Here is an 18,691-nt window from a genome sequence, read left to right as displayed (position 1 = left end):
TCCAAACAGAAAGGCCCTTTCGCCAACCCCACCCAGGGTGTGGGCGCTGAATTCATGGGGGAATACGCACTTCAGTGCCCACAACGTCCCCGGCGGGAATTGAACCCAGGACCGCAGTGAGACGGCTGCACTGCCAGCTGCGCCACCGTGCCCCCCGGGATAATTATATTTAAAGGAGCTTGAGGCTCCTTTTAAGAAATGAGACTCTCTAGCGCCACCCTTCACCACGACGGCCGTTGGGGGTACTGCAGCCAACAGTGAAGCCGGCACGGGAGAACGGGGAGAACGCACATGCAGCGACATGTGACGTCACATCCGCAGGACAGCGCGGGAAATTCGGAGTCCGAATTGCAGCACATTTTGCAGCACACAGCCTGTTCAAGGCAAAGGAGAGATACACTAGACTAGAGGGCTCATTCTTTTGGGTTTGGAACGCTTCATCTGACATTATTACTAGAAAACTTGTATACGGATTTTTTTCATAAAGCCTGCCACAATCCGGCCTCAAGCTCCTTTAATGCGGAGCGAAAAAAGCATTAAGATTTTACTAGTAAAATACATACATACACATATCCACACACATACATACACATAGCCACATAGATATACACACACACACACACACACACACACACACACACACACACACACACACACACACACACACACACACACACACACACACACACACACACACACACACACACACACACACAGATATATACATACACGCACACACACATAGACATATACATTGGCTTGTTCACCTGCACGCTTGCTCTGTAGTTTTTGGGGTTAGTTAGCAGTAGCTTAGCTCAGACTGTGATTGGATCTCGAGATTTGGGTCGATTGCTGCTCGTGTTTTGGTCGGCTCCGTGTCGGTTTCGTGTTTCGTTTGTGGTTTTTGTTGCAGATTTCCAGTGCTCGACGTGTGTCTCCATGTGCTCTTGCTTCCTGGTTTAGCAGTGGATGTCACCCCCCCCCCACCCCCCTCCAAAAAAAACAAAAAAAACACTGGGTTTGTATGTGTATATATATATATATATGTATGTGTATGCGTATGTATGCGTATTTATATGTATATATATTAAATATAGTAACAATGCACATATATATGCCTTAGGTTTTTACCAGCATACCACCATTAATATGTGTGCAGACAAGGTAAAAAAAAAAAAAAGATTTTACTACGGTAGTAAAAGATCCACTAAATCAAACATCCGTCAAGTCAAATAAGATTGTTCATAAAATCAACATTATTTTCAAGCCTGGTAAATGCCAACGTGACTAATATGAATTCGCCAGTTTTCATTTGGTGAAATTCACAAATTTCAGTAAAGAAGCAGACACACGTTGGCCTGAGATTGAAATGAACATGATAAAACTGTCTCTAAAGTGCTGAATAAACACAATTTAATCAGTGGACAAAAAGGTTGAAACTTTGTAAAAGAATGAACAATTGTTGTCACTGATTGAATGTCTGATATTTTTCTCAGCTCTGCAACTCGCCAGGCCTATCTGAACAAAAGTGAAGATTAGGAGACTGACCGATGACGGCGTAACCTCCCGGCAGTATGCGGTAGACTATCCCATCAAACAGTATTCCATTTGGGAAAAGAGTGGCCATGATCTCCCCGACAAGACGACCGAAAGCAGCTCCTTCAGGAGAACGATAAGACAAGCTGGTGAATAGAAATTGAACTGGATCCCCAGCAGAAGACACTATGCTCCCATTGCACAATCCTCTTACCTAATATGAACACTGGCATAAAGGCTCCCGAGGGGATGGGCATCGTGGTGGAAACTGCTGACATCCAGAACTGCAACACAAAAGCAGGATCAAGCAAGAACTGAGCCCAATCCCGGCGGGTTTTCGTGTTATCTTATATTTCAAAGCAACGCCCAGTGTATAAAGCAAGAGAGAGGGAGAGATACCTTCATGAAGAAGAAGAGGAGGAGGATGACAAAGACACTGACGTGGGGATGTATCCATGCGGCAGAGCGACCAATGTCAGAAGGAGGTGACCCTGAGATTTTGGTCCAGGTCAAATTATCAAAGAGAGAATTGATGCACTCTCTTGGCATCAACTGCCAGAGAGAACAGAAACAACCAACACAATGAATAAGGGTTATTTATATATGAGGAAAGGTGTAAAGTCATGGTATTTCTGTCAAAAGTATGTCACAAATATTTCCTGAAGATCTTAGGAAATTGTTTCGGTAAGAAAAGGAACAGATTATTCCCCTTACTACTTACTTACCAGAGAGTATACTTCAGAAAAGAAAACTGATAGACTGGAAAACCTTTCATCTGAATTATTAGATGGTAAGGAGTTTAAACATTTGTTATTTTAAGCCTTTGACAAGACTCAGAAATGTCATTCCACTTAAGTGAGAGTGTAGAGACATCTCTGTTTAATAGCTGCTGTTTTGTTACAAGTCCACTCAAGCTGACCATCGGCTACTGGAAACAGATGGGAAAGGAGGAGAGTTCATGACCTCTGCTTAAATTACAACTGGACCAATGGTGATGTTTTCATAACAAAATGAAGGGTGACCATGAACTGCCTCCTCTTGCTTCTGTTTCCAGCTGTTTGTGCAACATTGGTCGACTTATGCAGTGAAAAGACAGCAGTGACCGGACAGAGATTCCTGTACAAACAGTCCTTCTTATGCACTCTTTGTACACATACAAAGTTAAAATTGTTTTGTCTCTATGGACCTTAACCACTCTGTCACTGAAGTTGAATGACATTTTTGAGTCTTATAGGGTTAAAGTCATTCACACTGCTGTAGCTCTGTTGGCCTGTGCTCTGACCATAACATGTCATTTTGCTGCAAATAAATATTCCCTTCTAACTCAAAACTGCTCCAATTCACACTGTTTTAGTCACTGACATGAGTTTATACTCTTTACCATCTAACAATGACCCCTGGCAGATTTAACTTTCAAATATTCCTTTAAACACAGAAACACAAATGGCTGCTTGCTTTTCTGCCAAACAGGCCATCAACTACAATAAAAGCTTTCCAGCGCCAAGAAAAACCTTTTACCCCACATTTATTTATTTTTTTACACATAAACAGTTTTCTTTGTGAAATTGGTGCGATTGCTTTTTAAGTTGCCTATGAAATTTATGGTTTCTAATCCACCCAAACACATGACTTAACCACACAAGCAATACTCCACTGACCTCCTATAAAGAAAGGCATCTTAAATAGCCACGAACACACATGAAAACACAATCACACAATGCGAGTTGGTACAATCTCACCTCTCCAGCCATAAACTGTCCAAACCCAGGAGGAAATGTGAGGGTGGCAATAATTAGGGTCACTGCACCTGGATAGATCAAACGACTGGGGGAACACAAAAACCCAAACATAGACACAATCATTACAGGGAAATGCGTGCTCAGGAACCTACAACATTGCTTGCCATATAAATAAGTGTTGGAGTGTGTACTGGCAGTGATTGCGTGGCTCTCTTGTCGCTGCCGCTCACTTCCTTGTAATGGCAAAGACTAATGTTCCCTGACTGTTAGGTCTCAGAGGATAAGTGAATCTCCACATTGAGTGAATAACTGGCTGAAAGGTTGTTAAGACTTTGCTTTGCTGCTGTCCTGATCAGTGTTGTGAGACTGATGAGTTTGGAGAGTGCAGATGAGATACATTAAGAGGAATAGGATTTCGATGCATAAATGGCTTCAGGTCCGGGACGTGTCTATAACCAGAATCCCGGCAGTTCAAGAGCCCGGCAGTGAAATCCACAGCAGCACAGACAGCACCGCAATACTTGAATTTCTGTGTGTGTGTGTGTGTGTGTGTGTGTGTGTGTGTGTGTGTGTGTGTGTGTGTGTGTGTGTGTGTGTGTGTGTGTGTGTGTGTGTGCGTGTGCGTGTGCGTGTGCGTGTGCGTGTGTGTGTGCGTGTGCGTGTGCGTGTGCGTGTGCGTGTGCGTGTGCGTGTGCGTGTGCGTGTGCGTCTGTTAGGCTCTTACTGTTTGGTTAAAAAGCGCGTGAGAGCCGTCGGCCTTCTCATGAAGAGAACCACCTGTCTGTTGAGGTAAACGAAGAATGCTCCCAGGAAGCCACATGAAATCCTAAAACAATAGAAAAACTCCATCTCGATCTTTCACAATGGCCAGCCAAAGGAACATACACTTGCACAATTTAAAGATGCAAAATGAGTCGACACACACAGGTACTCACAAATACGCTCACCCTATTATTGCAAAAGCAGGTAGCTCCTGCAGGTCAAAGGGAAAATCCATCCGGAAGTTAGTTCTGAATAAGGCTGTGATCGTGACTGAAAAGGGATGAGAAAAATACTATTGCAAACAAATACATAGAAGAACACAATTTAAAAATATCAGGGATTTGTTTGTGCTTAGTATCTTCACTTTGGTTTTGACTTAACTTGCCAAGAAGAACAACTAAATAGTGCTGTATTTTCAAATGCTTTTAAACATCTGTGAGGCTATATGAAGCAAAAAACAGCTAAATTTAAGCCATTTTCTTGTTCTTTTTTGGCCAAATTTGGTTACCCTTGTAAACATCCACTTTAGTAAAAAGCTGTATATACACACTAGACAGATGGACTCGCAGCAACATCCATCTTCTCGCTTGAGTCTCGCTTACCTCCACCTGATAATGTCAAACATTCACCCTCCTTTTAACTCTCTTTTTATAGTAAAATGTCTTTAATGGTGCGAACATAAAATGCACAGCGGTTTCCTTAAAGTGTTGCTGTTGCGATAACAGCATGATGTCCCCAACGGCAACGTCATGATAGCAATGAGAGGAAAACCTTAGCAGTGAGCTGGAAAAAAAAAAAACTTAGCTTGCTAACTTGCTATTTTGCTGACAAACATATAGTTTCAGTTAATGGTGATGATGAACGATGGTGAACGGACTGATAAAAAGGTCACAAATGCAAAAAAGACAGGAAAGTCAGCTCATCAGGTCAAGACTCAGTGGTCCACCTGCATCTCAAGGACAAGGGATGCTCTTTTATGAACACAAAAAATAAAACCCCTTATCCTAATGCACACGTATTGGACAGAGAAGATGTGGAGTCAAATCTCATCTGCCCAACACCTACAATGCAGCTTTCAATTTCCTGCCCAGTTAGTATTAAAATAATTCTCTCCTTTATTCCTGTGACCAAAACCAGACAAACAGCCTGCAGTGGATAAAAGACACTAATGACCATCAAGAGTGACAGGAGAGAACGACGTATCAACTCAAAACGCTCCACCGGTCAGGTCGAACTGATGGAAGTAAAAGCAGCATTTGTTTGATATGAATATAAACTATGTTATGCTGATGTTTTGTGATTTGCATACTAGTTGTGAGGCTTTTACTTCATAGGATAGTGCGGCTGCGGTGCCTTTGTGGTCTAGGTGATGACTTGAAACATCTGTGGTTTAACTAAAGAAGCATATATTACTTAGCTGTCATATTCAGCGATTTTCAATAAAATGCAAGCTCATCTGTCTTTCTTCGACAGCTAGTGTGTGTGTGTGTGTGTTCTGAATGTGCTTCTCACCAGCATCCTTGTTCCACACTGAGAGCACCCTGAATATGAAGGCGCTGAACGTGGCAGCAAAGTATCCCCGCCAGTAATTCCTCACAGCGAAGTAGGTAGACGTGACCTCAATACTGAACAGCACCCCTGGTGATGGTGGAAAGGGAGAGCAGAGGAAAGACAGAGGGAGAAGAGGGATTACAGAGAGGAGGAAAATGAGGATGGATCGAGAGAGGAAGAGCAGAAGAAAATATAGGGGAAGGCAAGAGAGGACATGGATTAGTTAAAACAGCAAAGAGTCCAAAAAGCCTTGAAGCTGAGGTTGTAATTAAACACAACAGGAGAACCACAGGGAGCAAACACACATTCAAACACAAGTAAATACACACAAGCAGTCTATCGCTCAAAGACACTCAAACAGGGGCATAATGAAAAGGCGAAGGAATAAAATAAACATTAGCCTTGTCAGGGAAAATATTCTGAGCTAAATAAAGACAGCTAAACAGAAGACCAAAATAAAAAATTATCTGAAGACTGACAGAAAGTCGGCTGTTTAGCTATGCATTCAGTTTCTAAATACATGTTGGGAGTTATGCATTGTGCAGAAGTCTCAGGCTTTTCAGATACTGAGATTCTTACCAACTGTCAGCCATCAGGGAGTTGTCTGATCATTATGCATCATAAATGCAAGCTGGACATGCAGGCACAGTCACAGTCTGGAGGAAGCAGCCCTGCAGCAGACCCACAGCACTGAATAACAAAGGCGCTTTTGTCTGACCCCCCTCCCACACTGACTATAGCTGAAAATGACTTCAGTTAATGAAAAACTATTAACTGAAAGATTGTTTAGAGTTACGCAAATGTTTTCTGACAAAATGATGGAAATTAACCTTTTCATAGCTATTGTTTAATCAGTTCATAGTTTAAAAGTCAGAAAACCACATACTGTAATCATAGCAAACTGTCACATCTAACAAAGTGGAAACAAAAGATATTTTTGATTATACAATGACTGAAATAAATGAATCTGACTAAATTAACCCTTTATAGGGCACTCATTGAAATACTTGGAAATGTACAATTTCAACCCTAGAGTGTTATTGGGGGCTACTACCAGAGTATTTTTCAATTTTTCTTTTTTTTATTTATTTTTTATTCTTGATGCAAATCAAGGTCAAAGAAGTTACCATATATGGTTCCTTGCCCATCGCGAGTAACATTGTATCTAACACTGAAGTTACCATATATGGTTACTCGCCCATTGTGCGTGAAATTGGACCCATAAATTGGGAATGTATAAAAATACAAAAAACACATACAACATAATATTTATGATACTCTCTTCATAGAGATATTAGAACCTTTCTCCATAAAAGGTATAACTTGACTTATAGGGCCTCTCTTTTTCTACATCCATATATTTAGTCCAATCAGTCCAATCAGCTCCTGACCCTCTCTCTCCACCAGCAGCAGGCAGGTTGACCATGCCATTGACCATGCCACAGAACAATAAGGGAAGAATAGCATTAGAATTAATGATGGTACTGATATTATGCTATACAAATCTGTGGCAACATCCAATGCAACATCCAATATTGTCTTACCTTATAATGCGCTATTTGTAAAAACGAAAACACCCGAAGTATGACTTACTACATGCACCGGGCATATGTCTACAAAAGGACACTGTCACTTGAACTAGTTTGACCATAAGGGGGTGTATTTGTAAAAAAAAACACAAAGTATGGCTCACTAGAATATCTGGCATATGTCTATAAAAGGTTCCTCAGTCACTTGCACTAGTTTTACCACACAGGGGCTGTTATGCGCTCCCTCCCCCCTTAACTGGTGATCGTAACAGGGGCGTATGATCATATATGGGGTCACCATTATTCATGGTAACTATTTCATTGATTTCACTAATTCTGCACAAACAACACTTATCTCATCAGTTAGCACCATCTTTCAAACACACACTGTGTGAGTGTCATCAACTTAGCATGGTTAGTTTCAGCTTTATGAACTTTTGTGTGGAAGAAGGTAGGAGCAAAAATGTGAAATTTCCCCTTCTTGAAAATCAATGAAGTTCCCGCTTCTCCAGGGCACTGCTGATTGGTCAGATGCCATGATGACACTGCCTGTGACAAAGCATGATCTGTGCTGATTGGCAGGATTAACTCACATGACTTTAACACCTCACTGAGAAGTGTGGGGAAAGTAGTTTTTCATGTCCACGGAAATTACAGTATATGGTTACTCGCCCCATAAAGGGTTAATGTTTTTCATCAAACTCGTCATTACGCTGCAGTAAATGAGGCAGAAGAACCCGGATGTTTAATGGGTTTTCTGTCTCCGCGGGAGAATAAATCTGAAGAAGCTGGCGTCAAATATACTGTAACATTAATGGATAAAACAAGTTTATAAATAGAGAGCAGCGATTCACTTGTTTGATTAAAGTGTTGTTTGATGACTTGATTATCAGTTTAACATGAATTGGTTTTCTCTGTCTACACATTACCCACCTCCATTTAAGGGTCCAAACAATTCTGAATTGATAAGATGCAAATGTTGGTTCCAAAACCACTGAGACGGAAGTCAGCTGTGGGAGAGGGACCAGAAACCATCCCAGTTTGATCTTTCTGAATGTTACTTGAAGTTTAAATAACATATTCAAACCTGGAGGGATATTCATTGCCTAAATCAAGCAGACATTTCTCATTGATTATCATTAATTTGTGAAAAACCAACCATCCATCCATCCATCCATCCATCCATCCATCCATCCATCCATCCATCCATCCATCCATCCATCCATCCATCCATCCATCCATCCATCCATCCATCCATCCATCCATCCATCCATCCATCCATCCATCCATCCATCCTCTATACCCGCTGGCCCTGTGATAGACTGGCGATCTGTCCAGGTTGTACCCCTACCTTTCTCCTGTACTGAGCTGGGATAGGCTCCAGGAAAACCGTAGGTTTCAACATGAATAATCAATACTGATATATCTATAAGTCAAAAGTTTTCATCCAAATCCCAAACAGTGCCTTGAATATTTTTCTTTTCACTGAATGCACCATACAATAATCAAACTGTTTCAACATAAAAAAAGACATTAGTTGGGAAATCTGCAAATACAGGACAAATGAATGACGAATGAATCAAACTCAGTCAATCCACGTCTTTAGTTGGATTGATTGACTGATTGACAGCTCTTTTCCAACTCTGCTACTAACCTCTCCAAAGAGAAGGAAGAAACCCAAAACAATATACCGGTACACAATTTTAAGGTGGAAGATTTATTTATTTTTTTTTAAATTTTTTAATTGTAACGCTCCAACGGCTTATTGTTCGCACCAACCTTCCTTTTTCCAGTTTCCCAAATATCAAATTTTTTCTTAATAAATGAGCAATTCAGACTTTCTTGTTTTTTGTCTGTTTTTTTCTAGTGGTTACATTTTGTCCCAATCTTTCTTCCACCGACAGTTAAGTAGAGGCAGCTCCAGCACGCCCTCATGACCCTGATCAGGAAGGGGTGGATAATGGATGGAGGAGAAGGTTATGTTTTGATCCCATTGCTGCCCCGCGACCCTGAATAGCATGAAGCGGGTGTAGATAATAGATGAATCGAGGGGGGGGGTTACTTTTTTATATGCTGCGTGACCAACACTTCTCAGGTGGAAGTCAAAAAGTCATGCTTCATCACAGTTATACCCCTTGAAGGTGGATGTTTGGTGCAGTAGTTTTAGAAGAGAGACAGTGTGCGAGTTGTACAGTACCTCCTAGTGGAGTGCCGAAACAGCATCCCACTCCCACGGCACAGCCAACAGTCAGTATATCTGTGTAACCATAAGGATTCTACTGACACAGAAAACAGAAGGGGAAGAGGAAAATACAGTGGGAATGTGAAAGAGCAAGATAGAGAATGAGGGATGAAAGCGAGGAGATGATGAGAGGGCAAAATGAAGGTGACAAGCATGTTGACAGTAAGACAGGAGAGTGAGTTTTTTTAGGAGAGAATAAAAGATCAAGGTGGAGGAGACAGGATGGGGAACGACAGGAGGAGAATTGACAGTGAGGGAGCAGAATGAAATAAAGTGAATAAACAAGACTTGCTGAAGTGTGATAATAAAGGTGATAAGGAGGAGGAACATTACACTACAAGAGGATACAAAGCGGGAATGCACATGCCAACAGCAGCATTCACAAAAAGAAAAAAACAGTGGTCATATACTGCTCACGGATAGCTCTCCCTGCAACTGATAGCAGAACAAAACTGGTAGCAGAAATGAATTGCTTCAGTTGGTGATTACTGACCTGGTAATTACACAGTAATTATGATAAATGTGTGCTTTTAATCTTTGGTTCAAAGGAATTAGGATACTATATGCTGGCAACCTCACAGATTCAAAGATGGTTCCAAGATAAATGTTTGCTTCATACATTAATGCATACAGATTAAAAAAGCTTTGGCCAATATGGACTGCTCAAGCACGGTCAAGGATGTTCTGTCGCATCTTCCACATCCTTGACCTGTTGCTTGTTGGACAACTATCTTCACTCTCGCTTTTCTACTTCAAGTCTAGTCAAAGACAATAAGCAGCTCTTCTTATTGCTGTCAAGAGGTCAGCATCATGTCTATGTGGATATGTGGGAATTGACTTGTGTAAGACCTGTAAATCAACCATTGGCTCATCTGTGTCTCAAACACAGATGAGCACATTGCTGATTTTATTCTATTGCCTAATTACAAACAAAAGATAGCTAAATGTCTACTGTGAATTAAGTCAGCCATGGGTCAATCTCAAATAATGGAGCTATCATATCTTCATGACTTTAGACGTCATGCTAGATAATAGTGGATCTGAAGCTATGTAGTGGTACGACTGTACTCCGTGCAGTGTAGGGTGAGATGTAAAGTTCTGTAGTGAATCTGAAGTTATGTCTATCCAAATTAAACTAATTAAATTAATTAATCCTGAAACATGTCATCTGCAACCATGATAAGTGTAAAATTAGGCTTCTCCTGTGTACGTAGTGATCTGTAAACCTTTGCCTCGAGTTTAACCCTCCATGGCATATTTAAGTCCCATTTGAATTGTCCTTGTTGACAGGATGTCCTTTTGTGTCCAAACTTGTTCAAAAACATCCTGGGCCAAGGTTTTCACACAGGCAGTCACCATGGTAAAATTATAAGCAGCATTGATAGATTAGATTAGATATTAGCAGGAGTACACCATCAGTTTTAGGTGTGCGCATGTTTGCTGTTTTGACTTCAAGACATGGATGTGTAATTATTCACATTATAATAATCCATATTTGTAGTTATTTGTTTATAGAAAAGATGGATGAAGAAATTCAAGACATTTTTTATGTTTTCAAAATCTTATAACCCAGGGTACAGTGTTATTGATTGATATGTTTATAATCATCTACTTGTTCAGTATCATCCATCAGTTCTAATGCAGCGTGCAGGTCTGGAGTCAGAATCAGCCTGCACATTGGTAGAGGCCAAATCTGACTGGAGATCTGCGTCTGACTGAGCAGGCTGGGACTTGCCTCCTATAGGGGCAGCGAAACAGGTGGCCACTCCCACGGCACACGCACACACCAACAGGTCCTGGTTATGAATGCCATTCTGAGATTATAAAGGTAGAGTTGGGGGGGTGAGGGTTAGGGGTAGGGGGGTAGGGGGTGGGGGACACGCAGGCAGGCATCAGTGGGAAAGCCAAGGGGAAAAAGGTGGATTTAAAGAGGTAGAGCGGGGGAGAGGGAGAGACAGGGACACGGGAGGTCACTGTTAATACACATGCCAGACATAATGGTCACACTATTAATACAGCGAGACACCACCACAGACCAGGGCTGAGGGGGCAATAAAAACAAAGACACCAGAGAGGGCGGGCAGAGCGGGAGCTGGGCAGGACGAAGACAGACAGAGGGAAACAAGTCACGGGATTCCCACTGTTGGCTTTTATTTATCAGCATTAAAGGTGTTTCACTGAATGTCTGAGACTGAAATCAAACTCAAACACTGTATAGGCCTGTCAGTGGTTGACATTTCCCCCAGTTTGTGTTACTGTTTTGCCCCGCCTGTCTTCCATCTGCCCTAATTGTTCACACCTGTGTCTCGTTACCCCCTTGTGTATATCTGGTCTTGTCTTTCCCTTGCTCCTTGTGGTACCATCCTGTTTCTTTCCTCCATGTGTCCTGCCAAATTTTTGCTTTAGTTTTTTTATCCCTGTTTCTGTGTGACTTTTGATCCTGCCAAGCAGCACTTTTGGTTTTTGGTTCTTGCCTTTTTTGTAAAATAAACCCTTTTTGTTGAACTCCTGCCTCTCGCTCTCCTGCATCTGGGTCCTCACCACTCCAGCCTGACAGGCCTTGTTTATTACTCAAAATATTGTAAAGGAAAAAGATGAAAACATTTATAAATTAAGACTTGCAAAAATATGTACAAAATTATGTAATTATGAATGTGTGAATGTGATGGTAATTTAAAAATCCGTGTGTATGTTAGGTGCTCTGTGATACTTTTATTAGGAACCGTGGCTCTTGGAGCTAATTGCTAACACCAGCTTACTTACAATAACAACGAACACATCAAAGCATTAACTGTTGTTGGCTTTTTTTGTTGATGTTGTTGTTGTTTTTATAATACAGTCACCCGAAAATGTCTTCACCCAGGAGCAACAAAATGCTAACGAGAAACAAAGAAGTTAAAATCTTTGCCTCAGTCTTACTGTAATGTATAAACAAAAATAAAAAATCCCTAACAATGCAAAATTAATTTGCTCATATTTATGTTAGAAAAAAGTGTTATCATGTAAGGCTACCCTGTTAGCACACTAAACATGTTATCAGAGAGGGCTGGATTCATGCAGCTGTAATTTGTCAGCTTCATACGGCCATGAGTTGTTGATGAACTACAATAGTTGGAGCTGTAAGGACACGCCCAGTACATAGTAAATTGTTTTTTGTTTTGCTTGTTGTTGACTCCATCTCTTTTTATGATGCACTAAAGCCGATGTACTCAAAATAACATTGAACTGAACTGTTATAATTTTCTTTGGGGGATTAATAAAGTGTTTAAAACAAAAACTAGATTATGGATTATAGGATGACTGTAGTTGGGATTGAACTTCTATGACATCTTTTAACTATTTTTTCCCCCCTCAGATCTTTATATTGTAGCTTCATGTCACTGTTATAATTTATTTGATTAGGTTTATACAACTCTTCATCTGTAGTTTAAGAGAGTACGTACACACATTCTTGTGAAACTTTATCTCAAATTAAAATGCACTGGTAGGTGAAAAAGTTTCTCTTCTGAACATGTTTTCATGAAATTGAATGTTTCATGTATACATTTTCATAAACACTGAACTATTGTGCGTTCAAAAGGAAGCTTCAGGATGCAACAATGGTATTAGTTATGCATCAAAACAAAAATGAAAATATCGGAGCAACTCGCAGTTTTTACCACCGCAAAGGAGGGTTGTTCCTTCTGTTTGTCAGTATGAAACCCGATCAGCTGTTATTTTTTATTTTCAGTTTTTCCTGTTTTCAACATTGTTTCCTTTAGAACTGAAGACTGTCCAGGAGTTTAAGACAACCAATCGATGTTTAGATCGTCCCCTTAACTGCTGGTTTGAAGCTCCTCTTTCCTCTTGAGTAACTCACAGGAGGCCAGAATCACAGCTGGTTGCTTTATTGTTATCTATTATTTTATATCTTCTTATTTGTTATCATTTTCTGGGTTTCTGGAAAGCGCCTAGAGACAACTTCTGTTGTAATAGACACTATATAAATAAAATAAAATTGAATTGAAGGGAATTATTTGGGCTTTTTAATTGACTTTCTTTCTGGCCATCAATCATCTTTCGACTGTACAAGATGTTGCTGCCAGACTCTTTACTGGAACCATCGGAGGAGCTCACATGACTCCTGTTTTATTGTGTCTTTATTAGTTGCCAGTTAATTTTAGAAAAAACCTTTTAAAGTTTTGGTGTTAACTTTCAAGGCTGCGCATAGTCCAGCTCAGTGTTTTCCACAGAGCTGTACTCTTCATTTCAAACCCTCAGGCCATTCAGCCAGAGACAGTCAGTTTCACCTTGACTCTGTCTGTTTTAAACTGCATTGATTCATATCTTCATTCCTTTAAAAGCAGTTAAAAACTTTCTTACTTAGTCATACTTTTAGATAGGGATGGTACTGATGGTGACCCTTTGTTTGCACTTCTTCTGTGCTGTTTTTTATATCTGTATTTTTTTTCTTTAATTTGTACAGTATTTAAATTTTTTTTTATCCGACAAAAAAGTGTGATTTAAATGACCTTTACTAACTCATTTACAAAATGATGATAGCTATTATCATTTAAGTTCAAATAGGGGATGGAAAAATGTCATTTCTGAACCAATTTAAAAATGCTCTCTGTAATGATAAACAGCATTTTAGGAGGCTTTAGAAAATTTTGAGGTAGTACCCCATACAGTTGTATAGGTATTTCACGCTGGACTAAATATTATCGCTACAATGTTTTGTCAGCTAAAAGAAAAAAAAATTTAAATCAAGTCTTTTAAAGTCAGTGGGAACCCTGTGACTACAAAAAAAAGATATCAAAGTTAGTGACATCAGAAAACAATACATTCCTCCTATACAAAACAGTCATATTTAGACTTTGGTTAGAAAAGTAAAGTAACTTGTTTTGGTCAGGGCTTCAGCTTACCTCATAGACTCCGGAGAAAATGGACATGAATTGACTCAGCACAGCGGCACAGATGCTGGCAATGTGGACAAAAGGACCCTGGAAGTGATGGGAAGACATTACTTACACTGATCAGGACCATGTAAAGTTATCCACGCTGAGCATTGTTTTCAAATAGTCTGAACTGGGACATGCTGCTTCAGAAAAGATAAATCACAGAGTAATTGCTGGATGTGACAGATGCCCTGCTGCCGTAATGGGAAATATAAATGTATTCCTTTGCTGAAGACTTGAATAATTGGCCACAGTCTCACGAGGTGAGACAGGGAGGGAAAATGTGACAGAAGATGATATATTACACCCTAGACTTGAAATAAAAGAGCTGATTTATTAATGAAGAATGAACTAAATGAGACGATGGTGCTGATGCAGGATGAACGTACAGGACGGATCTGTTTACCTCTTTCCCCACAGGCATCCCACTGCCCAGGCCAGCAGTCAGGCCAATAACTTTGGCTATGAAGGCTTTGAGGGTAAGATACTCCTTCAGGACTACACCTCTTAGAATGGTTTTCAGCTCTGGGATACCAGAACCTTTCAATAAAAGAGAGGAAAGACACAGGAGGTCTTACAAAAAACCGAAAAGCATGGTGGTTTCAGTAAAAAATAAAAGTAAAGATGCATGATGTGCAATTTTACAAATTGAAAAAGAGATACAAAAGGGTGAGAAGTGATAGAGAGCTAACCAATGGCCTGTGGGGAAACCAGGTGACAGAAGAGGGACGCAAACACGACAAGGATTATAGGATATGTAACCCAGGCAAGGTACTGCAGTGGCACGTTGCCCTCAAGCTCTCCATGTATCCATTTGTATGCTGAAAGACAGAAGAAAAGCAGAATTAGAGGAAGAACATTGGGTGCAGTAACACGGAGAAGTATTAGTCATTTTCTGCAGCAGAACGATCCAGCACTATCAAATTGCAAATCTGACAACAGGCATAATTATGAGTCTGGGGGTACCTTGTAAGCTTTTGGCACTGGCGTAGTCCATACTCCAGCTGACCAGAGCCATCGTCAGCCCAAGAAGAACCAAAAAAATCCAATCGTCTCCCATCTTTGTCACTATGTACCGCCGGACACGGGCCAAACAATCTAGGTCAACGAAACGGATAATGATATGTTTCAAAATAGATTTATCTCCTGATTTAATTACTGAGCGTTGATTATTGTCAGATTCTCCAGTGAGGATTAATTTACCATGAATATGGCTGCAAGTCAGGGTAAAAAGTAACACCTTTAAATTAGTCTGAGACAGGACACATTTCCATGCTCTGTCTCAGTAAGAAGTTCATACAAAGCACAGGCTGTCTCTAGTAAGACAAATGTTAAAATGACTGGTCCCTAAGCGCAGTATATTATTTTAAATAGGTTCATGTTTGATTGAATATTATGTCTGAACCCTACAAAGAGAAAATACACTGTTCACTCCTTAATGCAAACTTCTCTTTTGCTATTAGGAAAGGGCAACTTTTGAGGATTTTTTAAAGTGCTAACTTCCAGAGATTTTGACTATTTTAATGTACCTTTTTTCTAATTTTACAAGATTATATACAAATATGATCAACAATAGCAATTGTGGGACACTGTGTAGGGTGTACATCTAAACAAAATGCAATGATCTCCACATCTCATAAACCCATAAATAAAAAAAACAACCTCTGCTGCAAGATCTAAATGCATATACATGTGGCTTTCAAGTTTTTGCCAAATTTGTATTGACCATTTATATATATATGCAAAAAAAAAAAAAAAAAAAAATTAGTCACAATACTGTAGAAAAAGCAAATTTTGAAAAACAAAAAATGAACCAACTTTAGAAAAAGAATCAATTTTGAATTCAATGGCAGCAAAGCTTGACTATTGTGTAAAATCCACATTTCTTTTAAAAACAGTCCATATACATCTGTGGTTTGGGAGAGGAATGTTGTGTCACAGTTTTGAGTTTATGTCACAGTTTTTTGAAACCCCATGTCCCTGTGTTTATGATTTGTCTTGACTTCCCTTGTTCCCATCTGCTCTGATTGTCTGCACTTGTGTCTCATCAAGCATTCTGAGTATATCTTGTCTTGCTCCCTGCTGGCCCGTACTGTTTATACTTCCATGTGTCATTTCAGGATTTTGGATTTTTGGTCATGTTCAGGCGTTTGTGGGTTGTTTTATTTCGCAGTCCTGGGTGTATGTCTTCTTATTTTCTATTTCATTATGTATGTTTTCAGTTGGTGAAGTCTTGACTGCAGTGAGGTCGGTTCAGCACCTGGGCTCTTCTGCTACAAAGTCATGCTTTTGTAATTGATGCAATATGCAGTTTAGCATTGTCTTGCCGAAAGATGCAAGGGCTTCCTTAAAAAAGATGTTAAGTGGAAAAAAGCGTATGCTGCTCTAAAATGATGGAAGTGGAAAATTTCCAAATTTTGATTCATATGGCTAGTGGAAAGTTTTCTGTTTTGCTTTACTCAATTTTTAAATTAATTTTGGCCCAAACAGCAGCATTTTCTGGATCATGTCCAGAAGTGGCTTCTTTGCTTGGAAGAGCATTAACCTGCGCTTGTGGATGTGACGGTGAGCCGAGTGTCCCTGAGCTAGAGAAGTGATTTCTATTATACAGTCAAGTCTGTTTCTACTGCAGTGCAGCCTCGGGGCTTGAAGATCACAGGTATGCCATATTAAAAATTCAGCTTGGTCCCATGCACACCATGGTTTCTGCATGTTCTTTGGAGAAATCATATTATGTAGGCCTACTGTAGATCACAAGATATTTGAAAATGTCAGGATTTTTCCCTGGGAAGAGTATTTCTTTTCTACAATTTTCAGAAGCAGGTTTTAAAAGATTGATGAACCTACATCACGTTACCTTTAAGAGACTTTTCAAGATGTTCTTTTTATATTCAATCATGTCACTAACTTGGTGGCAATTAACCTAATTAGTTGTACAATTTTCCTCCAAGTGTGTTAGTTTTTTTTTTTTAGTAACTATTTCCAGCCTTTTGTTCCCCATGTCCCAACTTTTTTACAAGACGTTGCCCCCATCACCAACAGCGACAACTGCAAAGTTATTTTTTTCATTAAAATGGAAAACATTTGTGTTCTACTGCAAATGAAGGGTGGGTTTGAGATCTTTAGATTTTGTTTTATTTACACTTAAAACAGCAATCCAACATTATTGGTATTGTGAATTCAAAAACCGTAACTCAATAATTAAAAAAAAGAAATGTGTTAACTGTTTAATTTTCTTCATGAGCAGTGTTTGCAGACATGGACATAAGCTTTTTGCTACATTAAAATCCCAATTTCCTAACTAAATAAATGAAATGAGGTGCAGCAGTCAAGCCTGTTTTTCTGTCTGGCTGTGGTACAGCAACGTACACGTGATCTCAATATGCTTAAAATTCTCCTGCCTTAAGTCCTAGTGGCATTAACACTCTGTATCATATTTTATGACCTTGTCATCTTGCCTGTAAAATCATAATGTGCGAAGTATTCAGAAACTGAAGCTGCCACATAAATGATCAGTTTCTGCTGAGCTGTGTAATAAAACAATGTTGTGGTTGAGGGAAAACAGATTGTTCACAGAAGATATTACTGTATTCGTCGAAAGGAGTTTGTGGGTAGCACCTGAATACGTCAAAATGAGGTATACCTTGGCATTTGGAGTAGGGACGAGGCTTCTTGGTAGAGGAAGAATTGCTTAGATGCGACTCTAAGCCTGCAGGATGATGGTGATGATGATGATGCCCTCGGCCGCGGCCTCTGCGGCCCGTGGCTGTGGTGTTGTCCTCTGCTTGTCTTTTCCATTGTCTCTCTGTGAGCAGACGGGCGGCCTCCCGTCGGGCAAAGTTTCCTAACTGTTCCCTGTATTCACCATACAGCTGTGACCCAGGGGAAACAGAGAGAAATCATTCAGAAATGATAGGCATAGTTCAGAAATCATATTTTACTCATATTTTCGAGAAGCAAAAACAGACGTCAGACTGAAGAGGAGCGTGAGAAGGGATGACAGAGAGGGAAGAGGTGGGGAATTACTTTGACAACCGAGACTTGGAATAGGGATAAAACTAGATCCAGAGCAGAGAGTCTTGAGATAACAAGAAAGAGATGGGAATGTGCAGCATGTGTGTAAGAGATACACACCAGCCTGAATACTCTGACAGACATAAATAGACAAAATGGGCATAGAGAACGGAAAAAAACCCTCCCTGAGTGGAGGAGGAGGAGGCTGGCAAGGAGCCCCAGGAGGAGATCCTGGAGGAGAGGCCATTCCACATCTTCCCGTACCCACTATGTGTGCACTTTACACCTACAACCAAAGAGACATGCACACACACTGCCAAACACACGTACTTGCTAAGTCAGAAAACAGGACCTCTGTTGTTGTCAAAAACCCTAGAACGT

The 18,691-nt window shown here is 40.2% G+C and overlaps 1 protein-coding gene across 3 annotated transcripts in view; it reads right to left on the bottom strand.

The window, feature by feature from the left end:
- Positions 1 to 18,691, bottom strand: part of clcn1b (chloride channel, voltage-sensitive 1b) — a 36,678-nt gene that overhangs the window by 6,771 nt on the left and 11,216 nt on the right. For all 3 annotated transcript variants that reach the window (XM_061717059.1, XM_061717058.1, XM_061717057.1), the window contains exons 2-14: positions 17,940 to 18,168; positions 15,263 to 15,394; positions 14,989 to 15,117; positions 14,703 to 14,836; positions 14,264 to 14,341; positions 9,315 to 9,393; positions 5,550 to 5,675; positions 4,223 to 4,307; positions 4,000 to 4,101; positions 3,276 to 3,360; positions 1,936 to 2,088; positions 1,751 to 1,820; positions 1,549 to 1,659 (exon numbers count right to left, since the gene is read on the bottom strand). In XM_061717059.1, the coding sequence (XP_061573043.1) occupies positions 1,549 to 1,659; positions 1,751 to 1,820; positions 1,936 to 2,088; positions 3,276 to 3,360; positions 4,000 to 4,101; positions 4,223 to 4,307; positions 5,550 to 5,675; positions 9,315 to 9,393; positions 14,264 to 14,341; positions 14,703 to 14,836; positions 14,989 to 15,117; positions 15,263 to 15,394; positions 17,940 to 18,168 (1,513 nt within the window). The remainder of the gene's footprint in view (positions 1 to 1,548; positions 1,660 to 1,750; positions 1,821 to 1,935; positions 2,089 to 3,275; positions 3,361 to 3,999; positions 4,102 to 4,222; positions 4,308 to 5,549; positions 5,676 to 9,314; positions 9,394 to 14,263; positions 14,342 to 14,702; positions 14,837 to 14,988; positions 15,118 to 15,262; positions 15,395 to 17,939; positions 18,169 to 18,691) is intronic.

Source organism: Cololabis saira, chromosome 3 (assembly GCF_033807715.1).
Source record: "Cololabis saira isolate AMF1-May2022 chromosome 3, fColSai1.1, whole genome shotgun sequence".
In the NCBI taxonomy this organism is placed as follows: Eukaryota; Metazoa; Chordata; class Actinopteri; order Beloniformes; family Belonidae; genus Cololabis; species Cololabis saira.
Note: the sequence above shows the minus strand (reverse complement) of the source record. Positions and strands in the feature narration are given on the sequence as shown.